Genomic DNA, 17493 nt, shown 5'->3' on the forward strand with positions numbered 1-17493 from the left:
GAGACCCTGGAAGGCAAAGACAAGTCTCTCAGCCGTCTTTGTAACCTGCTTGGTTTGCTGAGTGTCTGGCCTATTAATACACATCAAAAGCTTGTTGAATTGAATGCAATGTTCCAGGGATTTTTGTCTGGAGTGTGGAACAAATTTCCACCTGGAAGAAGGCTAAGTATTTGTTTCAGTTCCAACGCACTGAGCTGCAAGTAGCAACTACAAAACCGTTAACGGCGGCCTGAACCACAGGGTATTTGTGGCTTACTTAACAAGGAGTCTGGAGGTAGGCAGACTCCACCTCACTCAGCAATTCAGCCATGTCCATCCTTCCTCTCCAGTGTCCCCAGTATTCTGGTCTTTTCTCATGCTTGTCATGTCATCAGTAGTAGACGGCTGTCATCGTGCAGGCTCCATTTCCTCATGCCAGCATCACAAAGAAGAGTGAGGATGGGGGTAAAGGCTTTCTTCTCCGGAGGCTTCGTGTGTCATCCAAATGGGAAGCTCCCGCTCACGTCACTGTCCAGAACTGGATCGAGTCCTATCCCTAGCCCAGTCATTGGGGAAGGGGGATGAGATTACCATGATTCATTTAGACCAATCATGCTTCATCCAATGAAGCAGGTGCCAGCGCATACCTTTCCTGAAATCCAGGTGAAGCAGGTGTGAGGTGAGACATATGTGTTGGGCAGCAATGAATAGTGCTTACTCAAGCTGACTATACCTGATTCACAAAATGGTATTTTTGTAGGCTCATGTAGTAACTCAACTTATAATGTTGTTCCTTTGAGAAAATGTGTTCTCAACACCGAAGAGAACACTTGAGAAACGTTGCAATACATGGAATGAAATTCCAAAATACATGCAATGAAATTCATCCATTTATCTTTAAAACTATAGGAATATAATTTCATCGTTCTTAGACCCATTTGAAGGTATTTTAGAATCTTTTAGTTTGAGGACCGATTATGAACATAAACTGTCAAGGTGTAGATATTTAGAAGCGATGGTTAACAGAGTTTACTATGAGAAAACCAAAAAAACTTGTGAACTTTTTGTTTGCTCATTAGTTCTTCTGTCCTCAAAAAGAGTGGGATTGCCAGCTGTTTATAAACCCCATTTGGTCCCCCCAAGGATGGCTCAAGGAGCTAAGTTCACAGATAGTGGCAGAATCGCCTCTCTTATCTCCAGGTCCACCGCTCATCCTGCTTAACTGCAGGAGCCTCGATCAACAAACATGGGCTGCGTGCCCATGACCTGGAAATAAATGTCCCAGGTATTTCTGTCTGGCGCTTGGAATGAATTTTCACCTGGAAGAATGCTAAGTATTTGTTTCAAGGCTGTGGCTGTGTCCCGGAGAGCCAAAGAGACCCTTTCCCAGTCTGTTGCGGCCGGCACGCGGGACCAGACAACCAAGATCCTAAGCACCTTCCAGTGTGGAGTAAGTGGGATCTCAGTGTATCAAACATCAGGGGCGCGAAAGGTCAGGGGCCTGCGTTGCGCCCGGTGCCGGCCCGGCGGCGCTCTAACCACTGCGCCCCCGATCTCGTCCCCGCCGTCGGCCTCCAGCCACAGGCGTCGCTGTGCTCTCGCGCCGGCCCGGGAGCCGCGTTCCGCAGGGAGCAAGCGCTCGCGCAGAGCAGGGGTTTCAGTTTCTGGCGCGAACTTCCGCCGCTGCGAAGTTGCAGGGCGGCTTGGCGCGATGTCTGGGGACGGCAGCGGTCGCCGGTCCGAGGGCCGGGGCCGGGGCCGCGACCCGCACCGGGATCGCACCTGCTCCCGCTCCCGATCGCGCTCCCCGCTGTCGCCCGTGTCCCGCCGCGGCGCCGCGCCCGAGCGCAGGGAGGCCCCGGAGCGCCCGAGCTTGGAGGAGACGGAGCCGTCGGATTCCGGGGACGAGATGATGGACCCGGCGAGCTTGGAGGCGGAGACCGACCATGGCCTGTGCCGCCAGATCCGCCATCAGTACCGGGCGCTCATCAACTCGGTCCAACGTAAGGCGGGGCGGCGCGGGCGCGGGCGCGGGGCGGCGCGGGGCGGCGCGGGCGCGGGGCGGCGCGGGCGCGGGGCGGCGCGGGCGGCGGCCGGGGCCAGCCCTGCGCCGCCTGGCCGCGCCTCGATTGGCTTGCGAGGCGCTCGCATATCCGTCGTGCGGATAGCGCTGCACGACCTTGGCCGGGGCGCGCAGGTCCCCGAGGAGCAGGACGGCACCGCCGGAGGCCAGGCGCGGGCGGGCACTCGTGCGAGCCCAGATGGTCGGGAAGGGGGAGAGACGGCACGCGGAGCCTGGGCTCCTTCTCTTGCATCCAGCGGTTCCCAGCGAGCGCTCGCCCGCCCGCGGCAGCGTCGCCCGTGAACTGTCAGAAATTCAAATTCCCGGACCGCACTCCAGACCTATCCAGTCTGAAACTCTAGGTGGCCCAGGGGATCCTGTGGCTTGCAGAGTTTGAGAACCACTGTTAGCAGCGCTCCTCAGAGGCTGCAGAAGGAGTGGAGCCTTTGGGTGAAGTTTAGGGGGAGCCAAGTGGGTCCCCTTTTAAAGTTCATTCTGCTAAAGGGGTACAGTCCTCTTTCTCTCGCCTGGCCGTCTTGGTTAAAGAGATAAAGCTGTTGGAAGTAATTCCCCCGGGGAGCAGGGGGCGGGGCTTGGCTGTGTTGCTGCAGCTGGTCACTTTGTCAGCCATTTGTTAGCGAATGATGAGCACGCTTCCCAAAGCTTGTATTTTTTTAAATAGAAAACCGGGAGGATATATTGAATGCCAGCGACAAGTTAACAGAGGTCCTTGAAGAGGCCAACACCCTGTTTAATGGAGGTAATTCATTATTTTATGTATGGAAGCTTTGTGTTATCATATGTTTTAGGATAATTTTCATTAGTTTTACATAAGAAGCGAATTATCGACATCAGACAACTCCCACATTTATAATAGTGCTTAACTAGTTTTGGAACCGTTTTCACTGTAGCACTACTTCTACTTTTATTGTGCACTTACCATTCCCTAAGCATATAGTAAGGGCTTTACGTGAAATTTGGGGAGGTGGGGAGCTGTGTCTGACAAAGCCCCCCAGGTGGTTCTGTTGCTTGTTCAAATTTGAGAACTTTCTGTGTATTATCTTTCTACTGTATTGACTGCTGTATCCCCAGAATGCATTGGTTGAATGGATGAATTAAAAAGAAAGGACTGAGCTGGACCTTGACGTCCTGTTTCTTTCCCTGTCCTCCCGACCTCCCCTCCCTCAGCTCCTTCCTCTTGGTCCACCTGTAACCCAGTAGGGGTAGCCATGTCCAAAGGTGGCCCTGTTGGTCTCTGATGGGGGGAGGGGTGTGAGAAAAAGAGAGAGAAATCTCAGCACTGAACTCTAGACCTGTGTTGCAGAAGGAGGAGGCGCTAAAAAATAATCTTGGTTTGAATGAAAAGCAGCAGCAGTGTTAGTGGTAAGAGCAGTCTGTCTGTCTGAAGACAGAGGACAGGTCAGAGAGGCCCCTGATGTGGGCACTGGGTCACAGAGCCCTAGGATGAGTCCCCAGACCACTTTTCCCTCCTAAGTCCATTGGGAGCGGAAAGGGAGGGTGCAGGCAGACGCGGGTGAAGAAGCCGGCAGAGCCGGCCGCTGCCCGGACACCACGATTCCTCATGTTCTTTGAAGACCAGAATGTTTATTTCTGGTCATTCGCTAGTGTGGCTGATGTTTAAATGTCACCCACGTGCACATTTTCTATCTGTACGCCTTCAAATCTGTGTCTCTCTTGCTGTGACTGCCGCCTCCTTACCATCCCCCATCTTGGTCTACTTACCATCCCCCATCTTGGTCTACCAGTTCACCTAATTTCCGCAAACCTTCCGGAAGCCAGCCTTTCCTTTTCACCCTGTGAAATCCCTCCTCCACCCTCTAGGCTTTTCTTCTCTCCCAAGCCTGGACCCCCCCAGGCTGGCTCCTCAAGGTTACTCTTGACCCCTTCGCCCCCTTATTATTATTATTCACCCAGCTTAAGAGTTGTCGATCAACAGATCGTTTCCCCCTCAGCCATTTCCACTGTGCTGGCTGGGTCACCTCTTTAAGGCAAAATTATTTACAACTGACCTGGGAGGTGGTCAGCCAGCACAGAACTCTGTATCCCCCGTAGACGTGGATCTGATGTTCTCAGTTTTAACTCTTTAGAGGCTTGGATCCATCCGTGAGAGATCTGCACTTTCCTCAGTGTGCGCTGTGACAGTGATGTGCTGGGGGGTCTAGAGCAGCCCAGGAACCCGCCCCTCTAGCTTCTGCCTCTGCCTCGTTCTCTCACTCATTGTCACTTTCGCAGTAACTCTCCTAAATTAAAACTGAGGAAAGGGACTTCGCTGGTGGCGCAGTGGTTAAGAATCCGCCTGCCAATGCAGGCGACATGGGTTCGAGCCCTGGTCCGGGAAGGTCCCACATGCTGCGGAGCAACTAAGCCCGTGCGCCACAACTACTGAGCCTGCGTTCTAAAGCCCGCGAGACACAACTACTGAGCCCCTGTTCCACAACTACTGAAGCCTGTGCACCTAGAGCCCGCGCTCTGCAACAAGAGAAGCCACCGCAATGAGAAGCCCGCACACCACAACGAAGAGTAGCCCCTGGTCGCCACAACTAGAGAAAGCCCGCGCTCAGCAGCGAAGACCCAATGCAGCCAATAAATAAATAAATATTTTAAAAAATTGTGATAATGTTAAAAAAAAATGAAAATGATGTATAAATACAAAGCCTGGAGTCAGTAAGTTCACCAGCCTGAGGAATGTTCGGGAAATAGTAATTCAAACGAAATGGCCTTGGGGAGTGAGAAAAGCAAAGGTATTTGTGTATTTGTCTCTTCTTGGGTGTCTTTTCCATTTGCCTTTGCCGGTGTTCCTGGAGCGCTTTTTACACACTGCCTGTTCCCTTCGGAGTCTGATTAAACCCATTCCTCTCAGCCCTGCTGTTTCCCCCAGTGGACCCTTCCCTCACCTCCCCAAACTTCCTCCTCGGTTTCCCTGCCCCATTCCCTTCTTCTGTCCTATTTAAATCTTTTTCTGCCTATAGCTTATCTTAAATCCCATGCCCTCTGTCAAACGTCTTGGGATCGTCCATCCTCAGCGGTCACGGCCCTGCTGCCTGTAGACTGTTCATTTGGTGGTGCTCGTGCTGCCAGGTAGAGGCTGCATCTTCCGCTGCCGGCCCCGCACCTAATTTCACCTGAGGCTCCTTGACCACTTACCTGTTGCTGGTTGGCAAACCACCACGCCCAGCACGGTGCCTTACACATAGCAGGCATTCAGTTTGACTTACATCATCAGCGCGGTGTTAACAGTGGCTGGGATGGGTTGCTGGAGTCCAAGGGAAAAGCCGGTGTTGGAGATGATGGAGGTTTTGTTAAGCTGGGGTTGTTACGAGATTGCGGTTCAGTTCTCGGGAGTAGGAAAAGTGCAGAGGGAGCTGGCTTTTAGGAAGACTGGTTAGCTTTGATTTCAGATTTTGGTGAGCTGGGCAGGGGAACCAATTTTTAGATGGAGATGGATGACGTTTGAGATTTTTTTGGTCCCGTGGGAAATGCGGAGTAAGTGTAGTTGGAAGTTTTGGGAAAATACCTGTGGATAATGTGTATGTTGTAATGTGTGTGTTTTCCTTCTTTTTTGAATAGTGTCCCGAGCAAGAGAAGCAGTCCTAGACGCCCACTTTCTTGTTTTGGCTTCAGATTTGGGCAAAGAGAAGGCAAAGCAGCTGCGTTCTGATCTGAACTCGTTTGATATGTTAAGATATGTCGAAACCCTAGTAAGTTCAAAGCTACAGAATCTTAATAAAAAATGCTTCATCTGTCACATATTGTATAATTATCTACTTTGCTTATATCCATATGCAAATGGTTTTCACTTCATTTTTCCTTTTTTGGGCCTCAGATTCCTCCAAAGAGATCTTACCAAATTAAACAGATGACAGTCGAGCTCTGTGGTGGAATCTAGGTTGGCAGCTCAGAGCAGTTTGAAAATCTCCTAGCCTTCTAAGACTCTGGGCGCTATGTTTATTTCAAATGGCCATGTTTTTCCTCACTCAGCTGTCAGTTCATAAGTGTTCCAGCTTATTCTCAGTGACCTAGGACGTTTGTCCCAGGCTGGGCAAAAGCCCACACTGCAGGTGGCAGAGTTCAGCTGGAGATGACAGGTCTAGTGGAGGGGCCATGTTTTGATTTGTCTTTGAGAATATTTCAGAACCATCCGAATATGATTGGGGTTCTGCTTTTGGTTTTTTTCGTTGTTGTTGTTTTGTTCACCTGTCTTTGCCTCTTAATACGTTTGAATGGCTGTTACCTGAAATTTGGAAACTTTTCCTTGATGGATTTACCAAAAAAAAGCACAAGGAGACTAACTTTGTACGTTACTCTGTTGTCTTTTTTTCCTTGGTTCTACTTTGAGCCAACCTGTATCCTAGCATTTCTGCTAGGACATTGATTTTCTGACCAAATGTGTGTTAAAAGGTTATTAAAATGATTTAGTACCATGAGACCTGACCAGATAAAGTATTTTGTAAAGGTATGAGGCAGACGAGGTTTTCGTTGTTTCTAAAACCTTAGATTTTTTTAAAATTTAAATTTATTCTACTTAAATTTTAAACCTTAACATTTTCTTTTTTAACAACTTTAAAATTTTGACGTATCATGTATTTTGGAAAATGCACACTAATGTATAGCTCAATAAATAAAGTTAACTATGTATTGGGTAATCTTTTTAAAAATTACTTTTATTTATCAGGGTGAGCTTTGTACTTTAAATAACATATCAAAATAAATTCCAGAAGTCTTAAAGCAGTCCATATAAAACCTGAAATTAATAGCTGTCTAGTCTCTGGGAAGGGAAGATCTTTTCAAGTATGACACTAAATAAAAAGACTATAGAGAAAAGATTGGTAGATTTGACCAGACAGAAACTGAAATGTGTTCCTCCAAGCGTGCGGCGGTGGGACAGGGCGGCAGGAGGATGGGGTGGAGCTGACCACGCCTCTCTGATCGGGTTCTGGCAGCCTCTCCTTTCTTCAAAGTTTAACTGCCTTTAACGGGTGAAGCTCTCTGAGGGTTTTTGATTACTGTTTATATATGATACTACCATTTTAATTTGATAACCTCTAGGCATTTCATAATTTTATAGTGTAATAAAAGTGTACTTTCATAAAAGCAAATTTCATGTAATACACTTCCTGTAAGATAGCTTCAGGTAGCAGAATTATTAGACTTCCGCCAACTCTTCCCAGGAAGGCGGTTTTAAGATGAACGATTCTCTCCCTGACGCTAGGCCCCTGCTCTCTGGAAATGCTGAGATACGAGCTGAATAGAGGTCTCCAGGAGGTTGGCTGAAAAACGAAAATCCAAAGCCAGCTAAACTTCCCTGTTCTGTCTCAGAACTTTTGCTTGGGGATGTCATGTCATATTTTTATGCTAATTCAGCTTTGCTAATACTTTAAAAGTGAACTACGGGTGATCGGAAATTCCCGGTGGGCTTAGTTCTGGTCCGTCCACCCCTCAGCCTGCAGGGGGCTAGAGCAAGGTTTCTCAGGCTGGGCACGAAGGACATTTTGGGCTGGCTGAGTCTTTGTTGTGGGGGCCTGTTGTAGGATACTGAGAGCATCCTGGCTTCTGCCCACCAGCTGCCAGTAACGCTGCCCTCTCCGCCTCCCCCCAACCCAGTTGTGACAGCCAAAAATGTCTCCAGACATGAAGCCAAAAGACCCCTGCGGGGGCACGGGGGGTACAGAATCACTCTGGTGAGAACCATTGGTCTGGATCATCTCGCTTTCTTACCAAAAGGTTCTGAGTACATTGAGGAATATTTTCTGCCACAAAGAAGGTACCTTTGAAAATAGGAATTTATAATAAGAAATTTAGCCAACGTGTTAGGACAGCAAAAACAGACTTTGCCTCTGGCCTGTTGTTTAGTGATAGAGACGACTGGGTACGGTGAATGATTGCTTGTGGCTTAACTGGGGTTTTTGTTTCCCTTCGTTTTTGTAGCTGACACATATGGGTGTAAATCCGCTAGAAGCTGAAGAACTCATCCGTGATGAAGATAGTTCTGATTTTGAATTCATAGTCTATGACTCCTGGAAAATATCAGGCAGAACAGCAGAAAACACCTTTAATAAAACCCATACATTCCACTTTCTGTAAGATTATTTTAAAAATCCGACACAGCAGCCATTTGTAAACCTTAAATTGTTTTTTATCGTAGGGGCAAAAATCCTTCGGTATTGTGGAGGTGACGATCATGATGACGTTGTTCGGAGACTTTCTAAACTTTGATTTAAAAGCCCATAAAATCTTGATGTGGATGGACCCTCATCCTGCTTCATTTAAGGAGGAAAGGCCGTGGGCTGGTACCTCCTTACCAGGGCGCCCTGCTGGCTCCTTAGCTTTCTTTCTTTTATTTTCTTTTTTATATTTATTTATTTACTTACTTATTTGGCTGTGCCGGGGCTTAGTTGCTCCTCTGCTTTCTGGCGTGGCAGACTTTGGGTCTGTGGCATAATGTCTGGCTTTGTTTTATCATCTTTAAAGTCCTTATCAGGTAGGAGGATGATACCTCCTATGAAAGATGTCTTAAAATTCTACCAGTATATGTAAAGTGCCATTTATTATATATAGTTTCCTGTTAGATGATCTCTGACTTATGTCTGAAGACTGCTTGAGTCACTATCACATAAACTGCCTAGTTCAGTTTTTGGATACAGCTCTAATTTTGAAAAGCTTTTCTTTATACTCAGATGGAATTGGCTTCTGTCTTAATTTCCCAGCTCAGTCCTATGGAGAAGCTAAGAACAGCTCTTACTGGTTCTTCTGTGAGACAGCCTTTAAATACATAGTAGATAACTTCTCTGGGGTAAGCACCCAGGTGGTTTCTTCCTTAAGTGGATAGCTCCAGGGCATCTGTCTCTTCTGATTACCCTTCTAAACCTTCTGAGATTGGTAGTGTCTGTTAGAAGGCTTTGGAGATGCAGATGTGGTCCGTCTGGGGCGTGGGGCCCGGCATCTGTTTTTAACAAGACTTCCCTTAACTCAAGTGCCCAGAACCGCTGTATATTACAGCAAAAAAGTCAAGCTTCCTTACTATAGGAAAAGTCCAAGTCTTTTTTGTGGCTGAGTTGTAGGCTGTGTCATAAATCCTAGGATCTAAAGATAGCCTTTTGTTGTGTGACTTAACCTTTATCTCATGATGTAGCTCAACTTGCAGCCGCAATGATTTATGTACGGCTTTGCAGCCTTGCACTTGCTGTTTGTTCCCTTGGCCTGCAGTGTCCTTTCCCCTTTTTTTTCCATCTGGTAAGGTTTACTTCTCCCACAGGCACCAGCTTGGAAGCCTCCAGTGACTTCTCTAGACAGAGGTATCAGTGTAGGATCAGTTTTCCCAACCAGACCCCTCCCTTGTCTGGGTAGATCTCTCTGTCCAAATGCTCTCATAGCACTTGAGTAATACTCCACTACAGCACCACAGGATCTACCATATTATGTGGAAATGGACCTTTGTGCGTGAATATTTATCTGTCCATCTCTACTGTATACTTTGATTTCCTCAAGTGTAGGGACCACATGGGTCTAAATTCTCTGGGCCTTGGTTTCTGCATGGTACCTCTATAGGGCTTTTTTGGAAGGTGGAGGGAATCCAAATGGGAAAGGAATCCCTTGGCCTCTGCCTGACCTGTTATCTCCTAAGACAGGTGTGTTCTGGATTCCCAGGCTGTGGGCCTCTGCCCTGGCACCCCCAGACCAAAAGGCTTTTAAATCTTAACCCCAGTGGAGCTGTTCGTTCCCTTCCCCTGATCTCTGAAGTTGGCTTTGTGAAACAGACAACAGGCTAGCTGGGAGGACCACAGGCATATTCACCGGCTTACTGTTCAGAGTAAAATACGAACGTGTTGAGGAGGTATCTGGGATTGAGGCGAGCTCCTAAGAATTCTTTTAGACACACAGAGGGAGCAGAAAGGGTGTTACAAACCTGACACAAGAGTCTTGGTCTGATGTCACTCATACATCACTGATGCCTGGTTGCGAATTTGACTATGCCATGGGAACTGCTTTCAGTTAGTGAAATTAGTTTGTTTTAAAAACAAACAAAAGGGCTTCCCTGGTGGTGTGGTGGTTGAGAGTCCGCCTGCCGATGCAGGGGACACGGGTTCGTGCCCCGGTCCGGGAAGATCCCACATGCCGCGGAGCGGCTGGGCCCGTGAGCCATGGCCGCTGAGCCTGCGCGTCCAGAGCCTGTGCTCCACAACGGGAGAGGCCACAGCAGTGAGAGGCCAGTGTACCGCAAAAAACAAAAACAAAAACAAAAAACCCCCCAAAAAAAGACATGAGAGCATATTTTTCATTAGGTTGGGTTCAATACAAGGAGAGTGCCCCGTGCCAAAGCCACGAACCGAGCGTTCCAGAAAAGTTCGGATGATAGAAGAGCAGCAGGCAATGCCTGACGAGGTTTGTTTCTTCACACGTTGCCTTTTAACACAGCTAATTTCAAACAGCCATTAATACGATGTACATGTACTTTGCCCATCTTTTCTAAGCTTTAGGGTCTGGAGTCAGGTTCTGTCACTTAAAAGTAATCATTTAATGTTTGAATCATTTTTGACATGTTTAAGCCTTTAAACATTTTATCGGATTGACCACTTGTCTTAGTTTTAACTCATTTCTATAGTTTGGATTCGTTCTCCCAAACCAGGGTTTCTTAACCTCAGCGCTGTCAGCATTTGGGCTGGATAATTCTTGGTTGTGAGAGGCTGTCCTGTGCATGACAGGATGTTTAGCAGCATCCTTGGCCTCTTCCCACTAGATGTTAATAGCATCCTGTCACTCCCCCTGCCCCACCCCAAGTATGACAACCAAATGTTAGCAAATGGCCCATCAGTGGGGTGGGGGAGGGGTGGTGCACAGTCACTCCCGGTTGAGAACCACTGTTCTAAATTGTCCCTTTTGTATTTTGCTATTTTATGTTCAACCTGAAAATGGTTGATTTGGTAATGCTACTCTTCTATTAGAAAATTAATATGAAAATGTTACTAAAACCAGAAAAATCTTTTTTAACTATTAGTTGTAAGATGGGGATAAAAACTGCTAGTAATCCCAGATAAAAGATATTTAGAGGAGTTTGGCCATGTAAGAGAGCAGAAAAGGTTAACAGGCAGACAAATAGGTCAGTCTGCTTGATAACGACTTTATATTTTCAGTTAAAAAGAATGGAAGAATCTCATCAAGAAGCAACAGAAAAAGAAGTAGAAAGAATCTTGGGATTGTTGCAAACATATTTTCAAAAAGATCGTAAGTATGATACCAAGCTCAAAAGGGAGCAACTTGTATTTATCAGGCCTGTGTCACTTTCAGTGAGAAGTTATTTTTATTCAAAAGGCATATATGTAATGTTTGAATCATTTTGATTCTTTCTTGACGTACGTCTTTAATGAGGCTTCTCCTCTCTAGAAATTCCATGAGAACATTGGTGTAGTAAATTCTCATTTTTATCTTTAGAAGGTGGGATATTTTTTCTGTTACAAAATAATACATGCCATAGAAGTGAGAAAGGTAAAAAGTCAAGTACCTATTCTACCTGTCCTCACTCCCTAGAGGTTGCCACTTATAAAATGTGATGTGTATATTTTCAGATTTTCTTATGTTTATGTCATAATAAATATGCAACTAAGTAGGGATATTTTTGTCGGTTTTTTGCTTTTTTCAAAGCTAATCATAATATACACATTATTCTGCAATATGACTTCTCCATGTGGACATTTTCCCACATCAATACATAAGATCCCGCTTATTCTTTTCAGTGATTCCCACTGGGTGGCTGTATCGTAAATATATTTAACAAACCCTCTAATAGTGGGCAAGTTCTTTATAACATTTTACTCTTGTGTAAACTGCTGGAGTGAAAAATCTTGGCACATAACTTTGCGCACATGTGCTAATATTTCTGTAGGACAGCTTACAGATTTTTAACAGGTACACAAGATTGCCCTCCAGCAGGGTTGTATTGATTTCCATCCCACAACAGGATGAATGCCCATTTCCTTTCTCTGGCTGACACTAGAGAGTATTGGTCTTAACTGATAAGCAAAAACAACTTTTCCTGTACTGAAGAATTTTTTCCTCTTTTGTCTGTAGCTGATACTCCGATGTCCTTCTTTGACTTTGTGGTTGATCCACATTCTTTTGCCCGAACAGTGGAAAACATCTTTCATGTTTCTTTTATTATAAGGGTAAGATTTAAGATTATTTCTCTAATTGTTTTTATATGCTTTTAAAAGGGTAAATAATAACAGGTATAGATGGGAGCTGGCAAAGGAATTTGTACTAACCAATAAGTGTTTTAGATCCATTGTAGCAAAACATTGACAAGTCATAGGCAGAAGGAACTAGCTAAAAACTTACATGCTTGCTTTTACATTATAGAAATTTTTTAGAGAAAGAATTGGCAAAATTTGAATATGGAACTTATAGATTAGATAACTGTATGATGTAAATGTTAAAGTTCCCAAACTTGGTAGTTGTCATGTTATGTACGAGAATATTCTTGTTTTCAAGAAACATACACTGAAGTCTTAGGGAAAAGGAACAGATTGTCCATCACTCATAAAAATTAATATATATAGAGAGAAAGCAATAATGTAAATATGGCAAAAGTCAAATAATTGGTGACTCTGGGTAAAGGATATCTGGGAGGTCTTTACAGTAGTCTTGTAACTCTTAAGTTTGAAGTAATTTCAAACTAGATGGTTTAGGAAAAAAAAAAAAAGTACTCAGAAATGTACTTTGAGAATTTGCTCTGGGCTGTCTTTAGTCTTCTGTCAGGTTGCATTCCTGCACTTGTAAGATGAGTTTGATTTTCATCTTACGCAAAAATCTTGTATGGACCAAAGTATTTTTCCAGAAACGATAACAAAGGCATATTTTGTCAATGGTAAATGGTAGAATTATGCATTATAAAATGTGGATATTCAGGAGTTCCCTGGCTATCCAGTGGTTAGGACTCCACACTCTCACTGCTGAGGGGCCCGGGTTCAGTCCCTGGTGGGGGAACTAAGATCCCACAAGCCAAGTGGCACAGACAAAAAATAATAATAAAAATAAAAAGTGGAATATTCAAAAAGTATGAATCAGTCAAAGAGTCAAGATGGGTACAGTTTTATTTAAGAGCTCCTCAGGATGCGGTTGTAAAAGAGCTGATTAGAACCTGAGGGATACCCCGTGTCGAGAAAGATGTTAGAGGAGGCTTGTCCATATAAACTCCTCATTGTTACGGTACACTTTGATTGTCTAAGGTTTAGAATTTTCTAGTTGAGTAATTTTTTCATCCAGTGGTTATAGGTTTTGAATCTAAATTTTAGTCTTCTCCTAAAATTACATTTGTGTTTTAGGATGGGTTTGCAAGAATAAGACTTGACCAAGACCGACTGCCAATAATAGGTAAATGATTCTATGTTCAGAAAAATTAGTTTTAGAGAAAGTGTACTTGTTACTAGAGTTTGTGAAATGTATTTTATTAAATGTAAACTAGTTTTTATTTTAGGTAACAAACTTTACAATGCTGTGTCTTCTTCAGCTAACTGAAAATGCTGAAAACTTAATCATAGTTTAAAACCTATGGATTCATCTGTGTCATTGATTGAACATCTATTGCTGTGAAGACAAACAAGAAATTATACAATTTCCCTTAAATTTTAATTTAGAAAGCTTGTAATTGCAGTTATTTTTGTAGTTTCCTTCTTTCTATTTTAACCCTAATGCCAGCAGCTCGAATCTTTAATTCTTTGTTGAATGATTCACACTGTCCATTACTCTTTGCCTTCTAAGGTCTCCTGTAGAGAATGAAGTTCTTTCATTGCACTTATGTCTTCCTTTAAAAGTTCTTAATTTCATGTTGGACCCACTAGGCCTTAGCTCTGTGGTTGGTTCATAGATATGCAGAGTTTTTCAAATGATTGGAATGTGTTATTCTACCACATTTTTTTCTGAATGGAAGCAAACGGAACTACTTGCTATTGTAATAATACAGCACAGTAATGCATGAAATCCTAATAAATATGTAATATTCTAAGTATCTTGTCGATACAGGTTTCATTCCTATTATTCATTGGTTTCTGTTCAGATTACCTCTTCTGACTTGATAACTTTTGAAAACTTTGTCTTTCAAACAGAGCCTGTTAATATTAACGAAGAAAGTGGAGGAATTGACCAAAACACTCAAATTAGGAATCAGGGAATTATAGCTTTGAGTTACCGTGACTGGGAGGTAATGCTCTGCATGTTGCCTTGGGCAGTTCGTCTTCAAGAATTCCTTTGCTGTAAACCCAGTGCCCAAATGTTCTTTGTTCTCTGCCAGGAGATTGTGAAGACCTTTGAGATCTCAGAGCCTATGATTACTTCAAGTCAAAGCCGGCAGAGGCTAAGTGCTTGACACCAGCTGAAGGTAACATTTCCTATGGGAAGCTGCACGTATTTATTAGTTTTTTTTCACATTCTGGTGAAATTTGGATTTTGCTTCCCTCTAGTGCCCCATTTTTAGAACTGTGTGTAACTGCTGAAAAATGCAGAACAGGACCTAGAGGTTGCAAGTTCCCTTCTTTGGATTGATTACTTTGGTGTTGTTAAGACTTGCCGTTGAAAGAGACAGAGCAGGGGTTGTTCTTGGTTTGGCTTTTTTTACGCCCAAACAAATGGATAAAGTAGATAAGTGAAATATTGAATCCTCCCATCAGTTTTGTTCATTGTCCCATTAGGTTCGCTTATTTTATAGGTACAAAGTAGAAAAGGAGGATTAAGACGGAATTACCTTGGAATGATGTTGGTAATGGGCATTTCTGAAATTTGAGTTATGCTTTTGAAGTAATTCTTCATCTTTATGGAGAACATTGCTGGGAGGAAATCTTAGTAATGATCTGTACTGCACACAGCTGTGGATGGGAATCAGAAGACTGGATTCCGTTGGCTCTGCCCCTTTAAAATGTTGGGCAGGTCAATCTCACCCAGCTTTGTTTTCCTTCTCTATAAATCTATCTATAAAATGGGGGGATTCTGAATTAGATAATTGCTAAGACTTTTTTTTGTAGCTCAAATTTTCTATGATTTGGAGAATTAAAATTAGCTTTTTAGTACTTAATGTAAACTTTTTTAAGGAAAAATAGCTTTCTTTTTAAAAGAAATCAAATGTCTACTGAAACTATACATGAAACAGCATCTTTCACTTAAGCCCTCAGCTTGATTATGTATGCTCTTTATTATATTCCTATGAGATTTTGGAATTCAATTTCAAAGACAATAACATTTATTAGTAGATATTGAAGAGAGCTACTGACTTTGAGGAAAAAAGTTAAGTAACTGTTTACCTACCCTAAGATACTCATCCCCACAATATATTGGGGATTATTTGAGCATTTAAAAATTTAACATCTTTTCATTGCATCCATCAATACGTTAAATTCTCTGCTACAATCCAAGTAAAATGATGGTGACCAGTGTTTTCTGATACTGTCCATGATGGACAGAGTAAACTCACAGCATAAAGAGTAGCCAAGAATTTATACTGTAGACGTTATCTGGGTCCAAACATCTTGCGACAATTAATGTAAACTCTTAACATGTGCTTCAATTAATTGAGCTTCTTTTGTTCCAAGATAATTGAAGGAAAGAGGAGAATTCATGTAAGATATATAATGTGTGTTTACTTGGGCCCTCCTCACTGAGGAGGGGCTGGATGTTAGATTTCATGTATGCATCTTGAATGAACTTTTACCATTTATAAACTGTTAACCAGCTATTTTCCCCCCTTTTTTAGGACTCAAGTGGATAGTGAAGTCCAAAAAGGAAAGCAGCGTATTGTATTGTACATACTGTATGATTAAACATTTTTAAAGACAGATTGTTTTTAGTAAAGTGTAGCTTTTGATAGTTAATGGGTCGTCTTTGATTAAAGGAGGTTCACTGCCATATTCACAAATAATTGTAGTTATTCTTTATTTTCTGTCCTTGGGAAGAGTTTCTCCTTTCTCCAGTCCTGTCCCATTAGAAGTTTTAGTTAGGTTGTTAATGGCCTAAAGATCATTATGGTTCTTCGTGCATCTTTTTAGCTGTAAAGTTAGCTAGTCAAGTCAACAAATATTACGTGGCACCATATGAAATTGTTGGGTTTTTTAAGTAAAATACAGTCAAATATCAGCAATTTTATAGGATTCAGCCTGTGATTTACACACAAGAAACGACTCAGTCCTCTTTCAAGCCACGCCAGACCGCTTTGGATCTATCTTACCAGCAGTCCTCTCTTTGTACTTGAGGGCTGCTGACTGCGCAGAGAAAACCCGTACGACAGGGTGGAGAGATGCTGCTCCCGTGGGTGCAGGGCCTTCAAGTCTGTCCTTGATGTCCTCTGCGTCCTAGTTGCTTCCTTTTCCCATTCCCACACTTCTATATCCATCCTTTCTCACTCTTTCCCTCTGGTGTCAGAGGTAGAGGTGTCTCTTCTGTGGAGGCTCTGGATCTCTGCATCCTGGGATCTCTGCCGTCAGTCATTCCTTCGCTGTATCTAGCACTTTCCCTTCAACTGCGCTCACCTCTCATCTTAAAAAAATTACTGTGACCCTTCTCAAGTTACTGTCCTGTCTCCTTTTAAAATAACAATCACTTGCTGCCTCCTGTCAGTCCTCACACCATGCTGTGTAGCACCTCCTTTGCCACCGTCCTACCAAGGCTCTTTATTGGTGATTCCCTTTCCAAATTGTTAAATCCGATGGATAAATGCTGTGCATTTAACACTTGAAAATTTACTTTTTGAAAACTGCACATCCTTATGTCTGATGCTTTCCCTGGTTCCCCTTCCACCACCTTACTCTCATGATTTATATCTGTATCCTGGACATTCCCGAAAATTTATCTGACTAAACTCTGCAAAGCTACAGATGCACGTAACCAATGGCTTATTGGACAGCATGTGTGGGGGCTGTTTTAGACATACGTATAAAACAGCCCCCAAATTTGTTTTCCCTGTAATTGCCGTATGGGTACTTTTACTACCTTATTTTCTCAGAGAGAAACCTAGGATTTCTTTTCTCTTTTACTGCCACAGTCTCTACCTTTTAAGTGGTCACTAATGCCCGTATGGTCCCTTGCTGCCACAGACTAGCCTCTGTGTCCCCCACTTCCTGTCTGTCTTCAGATTGCTTCCATATCTTCAAAACCACTTGTCAGTTTCTCAGCCATCTCCCCACTGCCTTCAAGATTTGAAACCTGAGCTCTTCAGTGATGTTCAAAGCCTTGCAGGATCAGGCCTTTTGCCTACATTTCCAGGCTCACTTCCTTCCCTCTGAACTCTAGCCCTTGCTTTCATTTTGGTTAAACAGCTCTACTGAGATATACTTTACATACTATTCTATTCACCCATTTTAAGTGTATAATTAATTCATTGTTTTTTAGTCTGTTCATGGGCTTGTGCAGCCATCACCGCAATCTGGTTTTAGAACATTTTTGTCCCCCCAGCCTTG

At 43.6% G+C, this 17493-nt stretch overlaps 1 protein-coding gene across 1 annotated transcript; it reads left to right on the plus strand.

The window, feature by feature from the left end:
• Positions 1–1599: 1599 nt before the first annotated feature.
• Positions 1600–15959, plus strand: NSMCE4A (NSE4 homolog A, SMC5-SMC6 complex component). The gene is made up of 11 exons (XM_067709190.1): positions 1600–1982; positions 2724–2801; positions 5630–5760; positions 7988–8139; positions 10342–10441; positions 11191–11281; positions 12125–12219; positions 13378–13426; positions 14158–14252; positions 14343–14429; positions 15795–15959. Exons 1-10 carry the CDS (start codon positions 1691–1693, stop codon positions 14415–14417), a joined length of 1158 nt encoding a protein of 385 aa, XP_067565291.1. The 5' UTR covers positions 1600–1690; the 3' UTR covers positions 14418–14429; positions 15795–15959.
• Positions 15960–17493: the final 1534 nt, after the last annotated feature.

The sequence above is a fragment of the Pseudorca crassidens genome, chromosome 16, assembly GCF_039906515.1.
Source record: "Pseudorca crassidens isolate mPseCra1 chromosome 16, mPseCra1.hap1, whole genome shotgun sequence".
NCBI lineage: Eukaryota > Metazoa > Chordata > Mammalia > Artiodactyla > Delphinidae > Pseudorca > Pseudorca crassidens.

Excerpts from the sequence above, each read along its gene's own strand:
- NSMCE4A (XM_067709190.1), top strand. The coding sequence starts at position 1,691 with ATGTCTGGGGACGGCAGCGGTCGCCGGTCCGAGGGCCGGGGCCGGGGC. Across the intron at positions 1,983-2,723 it reads GCTCATCAACTCGGTCCAAC|AAAACCGGGAGGATATATTG; the intron begins GTAAGGCGGGGC and ends TTTTTTAAATAG. Across the intron at positions 14,253-14,342 it reads TGAGTTACCGTGACTGGGAG|GAGATTGTGAAGACCTTTGA; the intron begins GTAATGCTCTGC and ends GTTCTCTGCCAG.